Below are 15,747 nucleotides of genomic sequence, written 5' to 3' on the forward strand. Positions count from 1 at the left end.
AGAGTATATATTTGGTACGATTATTATGAGTTTATTTCTATGAAAAGTGATTAAATGCAAGGTTTATCCAATCCTTATACTCAATCTACACTGATTACAGATCTATATAGGTAAATTTTAATATCATACCTGATCAAATAGCAATCGCAGCTGTCTTTCAGATTCTCCTACCCACTTACTCAGACAATCAGCACCTTTCCTCATGAAAAATGCTACTCTTTTATCCCCTTGACTGCATTCATTGGCAAGTGCTCTAGCAACCAGAGTTTTTCCAGTTCCGGGTGGACCATAAAACAAACAACCTCTGTAAAAGAATAAGTATTATTTTAGTACTACACTGAAAAATAGACCAAACAAAAAATTAGAAACCAATTTCATGAATACATTTAATGAATAAGAATGTAAGTAAGACAAGTGAAATATCATTTCAATCCACAAAGCACAACTTAAAACCTAGGAATTAATATTCATACTATAAAATTAATATTGAAACTAAATAAAACCCTTTATGTGAAACATATTTTCTTTCATTCATTCATCATGCTCATCATATTATCTTATCTTGCATAAAAGTTATGATTGAAAAGACCTGACTGTTTAATTTTATAACATATCAGGGGAAAGAATAGCAGATTTCATGTATAATCTTTGGTCTGAGCACCAGTAACATAACAGCAAAAGTTTTGCAAGAAAACAGTGGGAATGAATACAAGAGAAAATAAGATAAAAGAAGAGAGAACTTGAAGTAGTGGCTGGGTGACAGGGACTAGGACAACACAAAGAAGTCAAGATAATTTTTGGTGACATCACTGTATTGTCATAGGGTAATGTACAGCTTTTTCGCATATTTCCAAAGTTATTCATTGTTCTCAGGACAGAATTCTGAGAAAATGGGTTATATTCATAATCTTACTAGAAATGATCATCAAATAACTGCTCTTGAAAAGTTAAGGAAGATCCCAGAAAAACAGAAATGACAAAATAAGAATGGCAAAAAAAAAAAAAAAAAAAAATCACAAGTGATGGATACAATCTATTCAAGGGCTTCCCTGGTGGCGCAGTGGTTGAGAGTTTGCCTGCCGATGCAGGGGACACGGGTTCGTGCCCCGGTCTGGGAAGATCCCATATGCCGTGGAGCGGCTGGGCCCGTGAACCATGGCTGCTGAGCCTGCGCGTCCGGAGCCTCTGCTCTGCAGCGGGAGAGGCCACAACAGTGAGAGGCCCACATACCGCAAAAAAAAAAAAAAATCTATTCAAAGTCAAGAAAAAAATAAAAGAAAAATAAGGGAATTCCCTGGCAGTCCAGTGGTTAGGACTTGGCGCTTGCACTGCCAGGGCGCGGGTTCAATCCCTGGTCGGGGAACTAGTATCCCACAAGCCGTGCATCGCAGCCAAAAGAAAAAGAAAAATAATAAGAAACGAACATAATCAAATGCGGATGGTAAAAAAACAAAGCAATTGTTAAGAAAACAATCAGACAAGTAAGTGCAATAAACCAGAGATTTCAACGTACAAAAGTCAAGACAGAAACAGACTTTTAAAAATATATCTATTTTTGGGCTTCCCTGGTGGCGCAGTGGTTGAGAGTCCGCCTGCCGACGCAGGGGACACGGGTTCGTGCCCCGGTCCGGGAGGATCCCACATGCCGTGGAGTGGCTGGGCCCATGAGCCATGGCGGTTGAGCCTGCGCATCCGGAGCCTGTGCTCTGCAGCAGGAGAGGCCACAACAGTGAGAGGCCCGTGTACCGCAAAAAAAAATAAAAATAAAAAAAAAAAAAAAATATATATATATATATAGTTTTTTAAAAAATATATCTCACAGTAATCTTATTTGTGAGACGGTATCTTAAAGAAAAAACTTAATGATTCCCATAAAGAGGAAGCAATGAGATGTTCATGATATTGACATCTGTGATAACGAAAACAGGAGAAAACAAAATAGCCAGAAATAGCAGAATCAATTAAATAAAATGTGATACATCCATAAAATGGAATATTATTCAGTCATTAAAATAGAAAGAGAACATACCATATGAAAATAGTTTAATGTAGTCATATATTGATTTTTTATGAGCAGAAATGTAAGAAAGGAGAAATGTAAGGAAGGGAAATGAAGAGAAAAAATTGAAGGAATCTGTTGTTTAATTTTTTTACTTTAATTTTTAAAATTCAAGTATAGTGGATATAAAATATTAACTAAGCTACAGGCATACAATATAGTAATTCACAATTTTTAAAGGTTATATTTCATTTATAGTAATTAGAAAATATGTGCTCTATTCCCTAGGTTGTACAACATATCCTTGTAGCTTATTTTATACCTAATAGTTTGTACCTCTTAATCCCCTACCCCTATATTGCCCCTCCCCAATTCCCTCTCCCCACTGGTAAGCATTAGTTTGTCCTCCATATCTGTGAGTCTGCTTCTTTTTTCTTATATTCACTAGTTTATTGTCCTTTCATATTCCACACATAAGTGATATCATACAGTATCTGCCTTGCTCTGTCTGACTTATTTCACTCAGCATAATGCCCTCCAAGTCCATCAGTGCTGCTGCAAATGGCAAAATTTCATTCTTTTTCTATGGCTGAGTAGTATTCCATTGTGTATATACATACCACATCTTCTTTATCCATTCATCTGCTGATGGACACTTAGGTTGCTTCCATAACTTGGCAACTGTAAATAATGCTGCTATGAACATTGGGTTGCATGTGTCTTTTTAAATTAGTGGGGTTTTTTTTTTCAGGTATATACCCAGGAGTGGAATTACTGGGGCATATGGTGGTAGTTCTATCTTTAGTTTTTTGAGAAACCTCCATACTGTTTTCCACAGTAGTGTACCAATTTACACTCCCACCAACAATGTATGAGAGTTCCCTTTTCTACACATTTTCCCCACATTTGTTATTTGTGTTCTTTTAAAAATAAATTTATTTATTTATTTATTTTTGGCTGTGTTGGGTCTTTGTTGCTGCATGCAGGCTTTCTCTAGTTGTGGCAAGTGGGGGCTACTCTTCGTTGCACTGCGTGGGCTTCTCACTACAGTGGCTTCTCTTGTTGCGGAGTACAGGCTCTAGGCGCATGGGCTTTGGTAGTTGTGGCTTGTGGGCTCTAGAGCGCAGGGTCAGTAGTTGTGGTGCATGGGCTTAGTTGCTCCATGGCATGTGGAATCTTCCCGGACCAGGGCTCGAACCCATGTCCCCTGCATTGGCAGGTGGATTCTTAACCACTGTGCCACCAGGGAAGCCATATTTGTGTTCTTTTTGATAACAGCCATTCTGACAGGTGTGAGGTGATATCTCATTGTGGTTTTGATTTGCATTTCCCTGATGATTAATGATGCTGAGCATCTTTTCAACTGCCTGTTGGCCATCCGCATGTCCCCTTTGGAAAAACATCTATTCAGTTCTTTTGCCCATTTTTTAGTCAGGTTGTTTGTTTTTTAATGTTGAGCTGTATGAGCTGATTATATATGTTGGATATTTACCCCTTATCAGTCAGTCATATCATTTGCAAATATTTTCTCCCATATGTTGTCTTTTTGTTTTGTCAATGGTTTCCCTTGCTGTGCAAAAGCTTTTAATATAACTAGGTCCCATTTGTTTATTTTGCTTTTATTTCCTTTGTTTTAGGAAACAGATCCAAAAATATATTGCTATGATTTATGTTAAAGAGTGTTCTGCCTAGGTCTTCCTCTAGGAGTTTTATGGGTTTTGGTCTTACATTTAGGTTTTTAGTCTATTTTGAGTTTATTTTTGTATATGATTTTAGAGAATGCTCTAATTTGTTGTTTCTTTTAAAATTCACTAAATCAGTTTTTTTTTTTTGGCCACAACCCACAGCTTGTGGGATCTTAGCTCTCTGACCAAGGATTAAACCCGGGCCCCCAGCAGTGAGAGCTTGGACTGCCAGGGAACTCCCTAAAATTCACTAAATCACTTTAACTAGGTACTTTCAACATTTCCTGTAAGCAGTAGATTCTATTATTTATTATTCATATCTTTTACATTTAAAAAAATTTTTTGGAATTTACTCAATGTTTAACTGTAATTGATTTATGGTACATAACTTTTATAATGGAAAAGGGGAAAAGCCTACTAATTTTAAAATGTTTACTTAGGGACTTCCCTGCTGGTGCAGTGGTGAAGAATCCTCCTGCCAATGCAGGGGACACGTGTTCGAGCCCTGGTCTGGGAAGATCCCACATGCCACGGAGCAACTAAGCCCATGCACCACAACTACTGACCCTGCGCTCTAGAGCCTGCATGCCTAGAGCCCATGCTCCGCCACAAGAGAAGCCACTGCAGTGAGAAGCCCACGCACTGCAACAAAGAGTAGCCCCTGGTTGCTGCAACTAGAGAAAGCCCACGCACAGAGCGTAGCAATGAAGACTCAATGCAGCCAAAAATAAATAAATTAATTAATTAAAGATAAAAGTTTACTTAAATCAATGTTTCCATAGAGCCTGATTCAGGGAGAAAAATTATATACGGAAAAGGAAATCAGGAACTTCCCTGGCGGCACAGTGTTCAAGAATCTACCTGCCAATGCAGGGGACACGGGTTCGAGCCCTGGTATGGGAAGATCCCACGTGCCACGAGAACCTAAGCCCATGTGCCACAACTAAAAAAAAAAAAAATTCCACAAACAAGAAAAGAAAAGGAAAAGGAAACCAGGAGCTAGGGTTTAAAAACTGGTTGGTAAGGTATAAAAACTAGAAGAAAAAGGAAGGGGATAAAAAAAGTATGGTGATATAGAAAGTTCAGAAGTGGACTTCCAGTTAAACATGACAGACTGACCACGTGGTTTTATCTGTGCGCTCTCCATTAATTCTGCTAAAGCACATAAAACAAAGTGAACAACAAAAACAGATGATAGTACTTGAGATACCCCAACAAAATTTTGTAAGTTAGAATGCAGATGACATTAGAGACCTGAAAAAGCTAAAAATCTAGAGAAGCACCCAAAAAGAAAGCTAATTTGCAAAACCCCTTTCACAATTTAGAGGCAGTTTATCTCAAGGCAGGAGTGAAGGGTGGGGGTGAAAACAGGATGAAGTAAAACATTCTTAAAGAACAGTGAGACCACCCTGATCTCCCTTTTCCCTACCCTGTGCAGGCAACTTGGATGGTTTACTTTGTAGTAGAGGACAAGATGCGCTGCTGCAGGAATTAAGTGTAACACGTCATACTTAATGGTGGAGACTCCTAACCTGTGCTCAGGTCTACTGCTAAAATGCTGGCAGCCAGGCGTCAGACAGAAAACTGGAAGATGCATCTCTTGGTGGGCGGATGGAGGGAACCCTCCTAGATATAGACTTTGAGAACTTCTGGTAGAAGAAACATCCCCACTAGTTACCCTAAGGAGAGGCCTACAAGTTAAGCCCAACTAGCAAGCTTTTAAAAATATGCTTCAGGGCTTCCCTGGTGGCGCAGTGGTTGAGAGTCCGCCTGCCGATGCAGGGGACACGGGTTCGTGCCCCGGTCTGGGAAGATCCCACATGCCGTGGAGCGGCTGGGCCCGTGAGCCATGGCCGCTGAGCCTGCGCGTCCGGAGCCTGTGCTCCGCAACGGGAGAGGCCCGCGTATCGCAAAAAAAAAAAAAAAAAAAAAAAAAAAAAGCTTCACTCTTAAACATCAACAGAGAGCTAAGGGTTACTAGAGATTTAAGGAAAGCCTCTAACATCAAGACAAACCAAAATCAGAGAAAAAAGGTAAGAAAAGCAGATTAATTTAGAAGGTCTAACGCTAAACTGATATGAAAGGGAAGAGGAAAAACTGGAGTGAAAAAATTACAAAAGTAGTAAAAAAAAAAAAAAAAAAAAATTCCCAGAAATCAAAGCCATGTTTTTCAGATCACAAAGGCACAGCACAACAGCACAAGGGGTGTGTGGGGGAGGAACATCAACAGAGTGTTGGTTACATGACCATTCTCAAAAATAAAATAAATAAAAATAATCTCCCATGCACTCTTTTCCTCAGGCTATTCCTAGAATGTGCTCTACCAAAACACAGCTGTAAACCAAGAAGGTCTTAGTTGAATCCAGGAAGCTAGGAACCCAGCACTGCGAGAAACACAAAGGAAATCCCATGAAGATGGTAATGGGAAATCCCAAGACTTAGCTGTGCTACAAGACTAACAGCAACCAGTCCAGAGGGAAGCAGAAGAACAAAGGCTCCAGGAAGATGTTTCTAGAAAAGTAAGGAGGAGCCAATAATTATCTGATATCTTTAACTATACTGAGAAGAGTTTTACAGCTCTAGCAATAACTCTGTGGGTGAAAGGATAAGTATATATAAAACTAAGTACCAACTCCCTACCTCCTCGCCGGCAAAACGGCAAATATTAAAGTTGGTGGGGAGAGGAGAGATATAAAAGAGGAAATGCAGTTATATAATACATGGCTAAACTGCAAGAAATATTTACATAGTCATAAAGCAAACAGTGAAAATCAAGTTTATCTATATATAAACAAACTACTGGAAATATTGAAGGGGGAAAAATGTGTATGTGTGGAGGGTGGGGAAAGTAAGAGTCAAACAGTCATTGTTCACAGAAGTCTATATATTATGTCTAAAATAGAAAAAACAGAGAAGGGACTACTACCATTTTTTCTTTGTAAAACTTATAGTACTATTTAACTTTAAAAATTACATATAATCAACTATACTTCATTATAAAATAAAATAAAGAATATATTAAAAATTACATACATGTATTACTTTGACATAAATTTAAAACTAAATTACAAAACTGAAAGAAAAAAAGTAAAGAGCATGTATGAGAGGAATTCTACTAAATGTATGAAAAGCCATGGAAAACGATTTTTTTTTTAATGGAGAATCAATTTTGAAACCATTTTTCATGTTAAACATTAAGAAAGTAAAAATATTCGAAACACCCAGGATGTTGCAGGGCAAGTATAACAAATTACTGTAGACTGAAAATTTTCAACAGAGAAGCATTATCTTTCTGGACATAGCATAGCTTATGTTTTGGCTAAAATAAAATGTATAATTAAATTACCTTGGAGGTTGAATTTTGAATTTTTCAAAGACTTCTGGATAAAGTAATGGAAACAGCACCATCTCTTTTAGAGCTGCAATATGATTAGCCAAGCCACCAACACTATCAAATCGCACCTGGTAATGGAAGGGAAACATTGATGTTCTTAAATTTGGAATCAAAATTAAAATCTTACTCCATTCCCAAACTACCCAAGCCACACACAGTCAGCTGAGTAACAGGATCTTAGTTGTGGCCTAAAGATTAAAAAAAGAAAGAAAAGAATCTATAAAGATTAAAATTTCTGATAAAACAATTGATTTCTTTTTTAACTTTAAACTGAAACAAAAAAAATAATACATTTCAGACTGTACTCACTGAAGAATCTAGTTGCATTGGATCAACATCAGCAAGGCTTCCTCCAATTTTCATTCGATCTTTATAAATACCTTTTAATTCATCTTTCCGAAAATTTAGTGGGAGGCACCTGTTTTAAAAAGATTAAAAAAAAAAACCATTCATCGACCCCTCTTCCTTCCCCAAATTCCATGTTAGAATATAGACATTTTTCTTAAGAATTTAAAAAATTTCAAATGGGGAAATCATGAGATTATGTGTTTCAAGTTCCTCATTTTCTTTAGAGGTTGAGAACTTAAGTGTTAGAAATATTTATATGTGAACCTTTATTATTAAAGATATACAATCAAATGAAAATACCAGTTTTCAAGATACCACAGCAACATAAAGTAATTCATGGTTCAGAATTCAGAAAGTATCAATATACATTATAATAATCTTGTCTGACCTACAGAGAGTTTACCATTTGCCAAACACTGTTTTAGTTTAGGTGCTTTACATGTATAAATTCATTAAATCCTCACAATATTCTTATGAAGTAGGTATTATTATTTCCCCAATTTTAAAAGAAAACCGAGACACAGAAAGGTTAACTGTAATGCCCAAGATCACGCAACTAGTAAGTGGCAAATCTAGGAATCACATACAAGCAGCTTGTCTCCAGATCTGCAACAACTCTGCTACTATACCTCTCAGCAAAATACTCATAGTCCACCAGTACCTGGATCCATATCAATCCTTTCAAGCAAGAATGAATCACTACTTTCCTAATTACTTTCAAAAACAGTTATGGTAGGTTACAAAAAATACACCTAGAAAAACCTGCTTGTTTTATAGCTGGAAGAATGAAAACACTTATGTTAAAAGTTAAGATACTTGTAGCAGAATGCCTAAGCAAAAAATGCCTGCTGCAACTGAACACAAGTAAAAGCACACCATGCTCACCCCAAGTGACAATTCTTGCTAGTCTCAAACTCCACCAGGAATTTATACTGCAAAGTCTAAGATGGAAAAGTTTTCAGCTGTGGCTTTTAAAAAGATATTTCTTAAACAATTCTTAATAGAACTGCATAATAATAAAAACCATAGGATTGGGACTTCCCTGGTGGTGCAGTGGATGGGACTCCGTGCTCCAAATGCAGGGGGCCTGGGTTCGATCCTTGGTCAGGGAACTAGATCCCACATGCATGCCGCAACTAAGAGTTCGCATGTCACAACTAAGGAGCCCTGGAGCCACAACTACAGAGCCAACGTGCTGCAACTAAGGAGCCGGCGAGCCGCAACTAAGGAGCCTGCCTGACACAGCTAAGACCCAGGGCAACCAAATAAATAATTTAAAAAAAAAGCCATAAGGTTAGATGCACATTTTTATGAAATGAAGGCAAAGTACATAGCTTTAGAATGATCTCATTGTTGTCCGATAGATATGAAATGCAAGCCAAAAATGTAATTTAAAATTTTCTATTAACCACACTAAACAAAGAGTAAAATTAATTTTAATAATGTATTTTATATATCCCAATATATCCAAAATATTATCATTTCATCATGCAAAATCAATATTTAAAAAATTAAGGTATTGGGGCTTCCCTGGTGACGCAGTGGTTGAGAGACCGCCTGCCGATGCAGGGGACACGGGTTCATGCCCTGGTCTGGGAAGATCCCACATGCCGCAGAGCGGCTAGGCCTGTGAGCCATGGCCGCTGAGCCGGTGCTTCCGGAGCCTGTGCTCCGCAACGGGAGAGGCCACAGCAGTGAGAGGCCCGCGTACCACAAAAAAAAAAAAAAAAAAAAAAAAAAAAAAAAAATTAAGGTATTGGACTTCCCTGGTGGTGCAGTGGTTAAGAATCTGCCTGCCAATGCAGAGGATACGGGTTTGAGCCCTGGTCCGGGAAGATGCCACATGCCGCAGAGCAACTAAGCCTGTGCGCCACAACTACTGAGCCTGCGTTCTAGAGCTCGCAAGCCACAACTACTGAGCCTGCGTGCCACAACTACTGAAGCCCATGGGCCTAGAGCCCATGCTCCGCAACAAGAGAAGCCACCGCAATGAGAAGCTCACGCACCACAATGAAGAGTAGCCCCCACTCACTGCAACTAGAGAGAGCCCGTGCACAGCAACGAAGACCCAAGGCGGCCAAAAATAAATAAATAAATAAGGTATTTTACATTCTCTTTTTTGTACTAAGTCTTTGAAATCCAAGAGTGCATTTTTTACAAAAACTGATAGTATATCTCAATTCAGATGAGCTACATTTGAAGTGCTCAATAGCCGCATGTGGCTAGCAGCCACCATATTGAATGGGGCAGAGCTAACATGATGAAACAAAGCAGCATAGAACTTAGGATACAAAGAAGGACTGGATTGCATGCCCCTTCAACTATTATGACCCAACTGCTTTAACAAGCATTGTCTTCTACCCTAAGAATATTATATTAGAATCCAGGCACTGCATTTTTCATTTACCCACCCATGTTCGTAAAATGGGAATAATCCTTGCCCTGTTTCTATAATTATTGTGAAAATCAAATGAGTTGATTTATTACATGTGAACTTACACTACGAGGAGTTGTGAAATGAGTTAACCTTTCAATTTTCCTTAAGAGTTCTACAATCAGAATTTATTATCATTATACATGGAAAAAATATATTTTCAATGAAAAAAATAGTTATTTCCTCAAGTCAGTGCTTACCAAGCACCATTTTGGTTTTACAAGAAAACATATGTTCTAACCTGTTATTAGTTTCAACAGCAGATATTTCAAACAAGATGGCATTCTGATTTATATATTAACCTGGCATATAATTTTTTAATTCAGCCAAGTTGCACCTGTTCCCAAATTATTCATCTTTCTTTACACTTAAAAAAAAAAAAGCTGGTAGCTTTAAAGGAATCAACATGCACTAACCTGTTGATAGCTCTATTGCGGCTCCTCTTTCTTCGCCTCTCAAAGTGTTGTTCATCTTCAGAAGGGGAAGATGAAGTAGAGTCACTGCTGTGGATTGCATGCCTTCGCCTAAAGAGGAAAACTGAAATCACGATGGAGGAAGGCAGGAGAAAAAGGGCATCTTAGGGGATGTAAACATTAGAGATACCTAATAATCCAAAAATGTGTATCATAAAATTAATACATTTGCTGAATCAATGAAGTAAGCTTTGTTGGTTGAATCTTTTGAAGGGAATAAAAGACTTAAACAACTGAAAAGGGAAAAAAAGATAGGAGGCTGTGGTAGAGCTGACAATCAAATGTTCATTAAGACAAAACATGGTCCAAGCAGGGTGACTTCTTATTCTTAGTCTTAATATAAATCAGTTACCCTCAAAGAGAAAGGTGGGAGAAAGAGGGTTTTAGAATCTTTGTGACTGTAATTTTAGAAAGTATTTTCAACATTATACTACATATAATTTACACTTGGAAGGGAATCACCTATTTTGAAATGTCAAACAACCTTAAAAGGAGAACAAGAGAATTTTTATGTAAACCAAAGGGGATCAAGAAGGGTTAAAAAATGCTAAGAAACTGTGAGAAATGAGATGGTCTTTTATCTATAGTATATCCTCAACTCTAAATTCACAACTGCCATTTAACAGTTGTGTAAATGTGGATGAGTTAACTCAACCCATATAAGCCTCAATTTTCCCACTTTAATAAAAAAAAAAAAAAAAAGACTTCCCTGGTGGCACAGTGGTTAAGAATCCGCCTGCCAGGGGGCTTCCCTGGTGGCGCAGTGGTTAAGAACCTGCCTGCTAATGCAGGGGACACGGGTTTGAGCCCTGGTCTGGGAAGATCCCACATGCCGCGGAGCAACTAGGCCCGTGAGCTGCAGCTACTGAGCCTGCGCGTCTGGAGGCTGTGCTCCGCAACGAGAGGCCACAATAGTGAGAGGCCTGCACACCGCAATGAAGAGTGGCCCCCACTTGCCACAACTAGAGAAAGCCCTCGCACAGAAATGAAGACCCAACACAGCCAAAAATAAAATAAATAAATAAAAAAAAAAAAAAAAAAAAGAATCCGCCTGCCAATGCTGGGGACACGGGTTCAAGCCCTGGTCCGGGAAGATCCCACATGCCGCGGAGCAACTAAGCCCGTGCGCCACAACTACTGAGCCTGCGCTCTAGAGGCCGCGAGCCACAACCACTGAAGCCCACGTGCCTAGAGCCTGTGATCCGCAACAAGAGAAGCCACTGAAATGAGAAGCCCGCGCACCTCAATGAAGAGTAGCCCTCACTCACCACAAGTAGAGAAAGCCCGTACGCAGCAACGAAGACCCAACACAGCCAAAAATAAATTAATTAATTAAAAAAAAAGATAAAAATAGGGCTTTCCTGGTGGCGCTGTGGTTGAGAGTCCGCCTGCCAATGCAGGGGACACGGGTTCGTGCCCCGGTCCGGGAAGATCCCACATGCCGCGGAGCCGCTGGGCCCGTGAGCCATGGTCGCTGAGCCTGTGCGTCCGGAGCCTGTGCTCCGCAACGGGAGAGGCCACATCAGTGAGAGGCCCGCGTACCGCAGGAAAAAAAAAAAAAAAGATAAAAATAATCAAAATCTTAGGCTGGTTGGTAGTATCGAATACAATGCTGATATATGTGGAATCTAGAAAAATGGTACAGATGAACCTGTTTGCAAGTCAGAAATAGAGACACAGGGCTGCCCTGGTGGTGCAGTGGTTGAGAGTCCGCCTGCCGATGCAGTGGACATGGGTTCGTGCCGCGGTCCGGGAGGATCCCACATGCTGCGGAGCGGCTAGGCCCGTGAGCCATGGCCGCTGAGCCTGCGTGTCCGGAGCCTGTGCTCCACAGAGGGAGAAGCCACAATAGTGAGAGACCTGCGTACCGCCAAAAAAAAAAAAGAGAGAGACACAGGTGTAGAGAACAAACTTATGGACACCAAGGGGGGAAAATGGCGGGTGGGGTGGTGGTGGTGGGATGAACTGGGAAATTGGGATTGACATATATACACTAATATGTATAAAATAGAAACTAATAAGAACCTGCTGTATAAAAAATAAATAAAATTCAAAAATTCAAAAAAAATACAATGTTGAGTGCTGCAAATACTCAAAAAGTTTTAAAATCACTTCTGCCTTTGGACAGTTGCAAAGACCCACAGAATAAAAACAGAATCTGGCTGGGAAAACCTTTAATCATTCTATTGGCTCAGGGTCTAGAGCATTTCCTGAGTCAGAGTACAATCATGGTTAAGTAGGTATGTCCAAAAATATAAAAGGTTCACAATCTATTAGCTGCAAAATTGAGGTCCAGAATCTTATACCTAAAAAAAAAACCTCTGAAAACAACTTTTTCCATTATTCACTTAGCAGCAAAACATGACCTGAAATGTCATAAAGGCAATTCAAAATCTCTATTTGTCCTGCTTACTATGATTATTCATACATTTTGCTATAAAATTAATATATCTGAGTATACAGTGCTGGCTCAGACACACCTACAAATGTTAATATTGCACATTATATATGTTGTATGTTTTCTTTGTAAATCCCCCCCCCACATCTGAATTCTGAGATATAAAGCAGCCCCAGGGTTTTGATCAGGGGTTGTGGAAACACAGATATAAGTGAGAAAATAATCCTTCACCATCTACCCACTCAAACACGTCCAAAGACCATATTTGTGATCTGCCTGTAAAACCACTGAGTACAAGTCTGCAGTTTTATATGAAAGACTAACTTATTTAATACTACATTAATATTATAAATAGAATCTTACTTATAATTATGTAATATACATAATTGTGTGTGAATTCAGTAGGTATTCACATAATGAAGACTAACAATTAATAAAAAGGACTACCATTTACTAAGTGTTTCTTGTACCAGGTGGCTGACATATTATCAAACTTAATCTTAACTAAAACTGGACAAGTACATGTTAGTAGGCTCATTATACAGTCGGGGCCAATGTGGCTCATAGTCTAAAGAATTTGCTTAAAATATAAGAATTAGTCAATGATGGTATAATTCAAAACCTTTGTCTATTTTTTTAAAAATCCACGTTCTGTACACTACCACACTGATGATCTCTAGTTGTTTATTTCATAAACCAATAAAGTTATAAGCAAACAACAAAACCTTGTGGACTGACAAAGTTTCCAACGTCTGATGTGCAACGTAGGGATTATTTTTGAACATGATAGTTACAAACGCACATAGAACTTAACATGTGCCAGATACTATTTTAAACATTTTATAGGTATTAACTCACCTAATTTGCACAATACTATGAGATAGGTGCTCCTGTCTCCATTCTACAGATCAAAAAACTAAAGCATGGAGAGGATAAATAACTTGGAAAAGGTCACTAATAAGTAAGTGGTAGAGCTGAACTCACAACCTAGGCAGTCCTAGTTCTTCAAAATTACACTGTAGAAAGGCCATTATTTCAGTTAAAAAAAATTCTCAATACATATACCCACATTCACTTTTTTTTTCCATTTTACTAATAACTTTTGAAAAATTTGGCACAGACAGCACTGGACCAGCACTTTGAACCCAACCAGAGTGTCTAGAGTTGCCAGTTCTAGTTCCTTGACAACCAGTAACATGTACTTTGTAATACCGGTGAAGCAACTGTGCTATTTATGTTACCTTCTTGTTTAAAGGGGCTAGGCTTGTTCCAGAAACTCCAAACTGAAGCTAAAGAGTAAACCTTAGATGACTAGAGGTTAGCAATCACAAGAAAGAAAGAAAATCCTACTTAAAGGCAGCATTTCTGAAGTTCTGCTATGTAAGTATGCCAAAGACCCTTCAAAAATCCTACACTGTGGCTGCAAGTTTCACTAAGAGCAATGTTCAAACAACTCTTTGGATGTGTGCTTTCTTCCCCTGCCTAAGTAGGATATAAATGATAAACAGAAGCTGGTCTCTTCAAGAAAAAGTAAAAAGACTAATAAGCCAAATGACTACCATTAAAGTTGTTAGAAGGAATGAGATGTTAACTCCACCATGGTGAAGAAATTGAAAAAAAAAAAGGTTTAAAGGGCTACATTTAAAAGATCAGGTAATAACAAGTGTTAGTAAAGGTGTAGAGAAATTGGAACTCTAGTACATTGCTTGTGGAAATGTAAAGTGCAGCAGCCATTTTGGAAAAACAATCTGGCAATTCCTCAAAACATTAAATATAGTTAGCATTTGATCTATCAATTCCACTTTTAGGTACATACCCAAGAGAAATGAAAACATTTGTCCACACAAAAAGTTGTACATGAATGTTCATAATAGCATTACTCATAATAGCCAAAAAGTAGAATCAACCCAAATGTCCATCAACTAATAAAGGGATAAACAAAGTATAGTATATTTACACAATGGAATCTTATTTGGCAATAAAAAGGAATGAAGTACTAATACATCCTACAATGCGGATGAACCTTGAAAATGCTATACCAAGCAAAAGAAGCCAGTCACAAAGAATTCCACTTATATGAAATACCCAGAATCTATACGGACAGAAGTGAGAACAGTGGTAGGTTAGGGTTGGAAGGATTGGCGAGTGATAACTAAAGAGTACAGGGTTACATTTCTTTTTTCTTTTTTTTGGTCACACCGTGCATGTACGGGATCTCAGTTCCCCGGTCAGGGATGGAACCTGTGCCCCCTACATTGGGAGAGCAGAGTCTTAACCACTGGACCACCAGGGAAGTCCCCAGGGTTACTTTTTGAGGCAAGAAAAATGTTCTAAAACTGTGGTGGTTGGGATTCCCCTGGTGGTCCAGTGGGTAAGATTCCACTCTCCCAATGCAAGCGGCCCCGGTTTGATCCCTGGCAGGGGAAATAGATCCCGCATGCATGCTGCAACTAAGAGTTCGCATGCCACAACTAAGAAGTCCACATGCTGCAACTAAAAGATTCCACATGCTGCAACAAAGATCCCGCGTGCCAAAACTAAGACCTGGTGCAGCCAAAATAAATAAATAAAATTAATATTAAAAAAATAAAACAAAATTGTGGTGATAGTTGCACAACTCAGTGAATAAAAACCATTGAATTGTATACTTTAAATGGGCGAACTATATGGTATGTGAATTATATCACAGTAAAGTTGTTATCAAAAAGAAAAAGTTTAAAGGGAGTTATCAGAACCAACACCAAGGTAATTAAGTCAAATAATGTGACTCAGGGTACAGATTAAATCTCTTGGTTCATAGTTTAAATGAGTCAGAATCCTCCACTAGTCCGAGATCCAAGGGCAGGAATTCTGACTTAAGTCATTTTTATATCCATAGTACTTGGCACATAGTAGTACTCAAACATTTGTTAAATAATAGGAGGGGGAAAAAAATCCTGTACCCAAGGAGCTATGCAATAACATGAGACACTCTCCATAGAGAAAGAGTATACCCTGTGAACCAAATATGGGAACT

General features: G+C 38.7%; 1 protein-coding gene across 1 annotated transcript in view; it reads right to left on the reverse strand.

Annotated features, from left to right (window-relative positions):
- ATAD2 (ATPase family AAA domain containing 2) overlaps positions 1-15,747 on the reverse strand; it is a 68,453-nt gene that overhangs the window by 26,894 nt on the left and 25,812 nt on the right. Inside the window, exons 9-12 of the mRNA XM_081258194.1 lie at positions 10,277-10,384; positions 7,388-7,496; positions 7,031-7,146; positions 130-304 (exon numbers count right to left, since the gene is read on the reverse strand). Of these exons, the coding sequence (XP_081114320.1) occupies positions 130-304; positions 7,031-7,146; positions 7,388-7,496; positions 10,277-10,384 (508 nt within the window). The remainder of the gene's footprint in view (positions 1-129; positions 305-7,030; positions 7,147-7,387; positions 7,497-10,276; positions 10,385-15,747) is intronic.

This window comes from Mesoplodon bidens (genome assembly GCF_964165515.1).
Source record: "Mesoplodon bidens genome assembly, chromosome: 16".
In the NCBI taxonomy this organism is placed as follows: Eukaryota; Metazoa; Chordata; class Mammalia; order Artiodactyla; family Ziphiidae; genus Mesoplodon; species Mesoplodon bidens.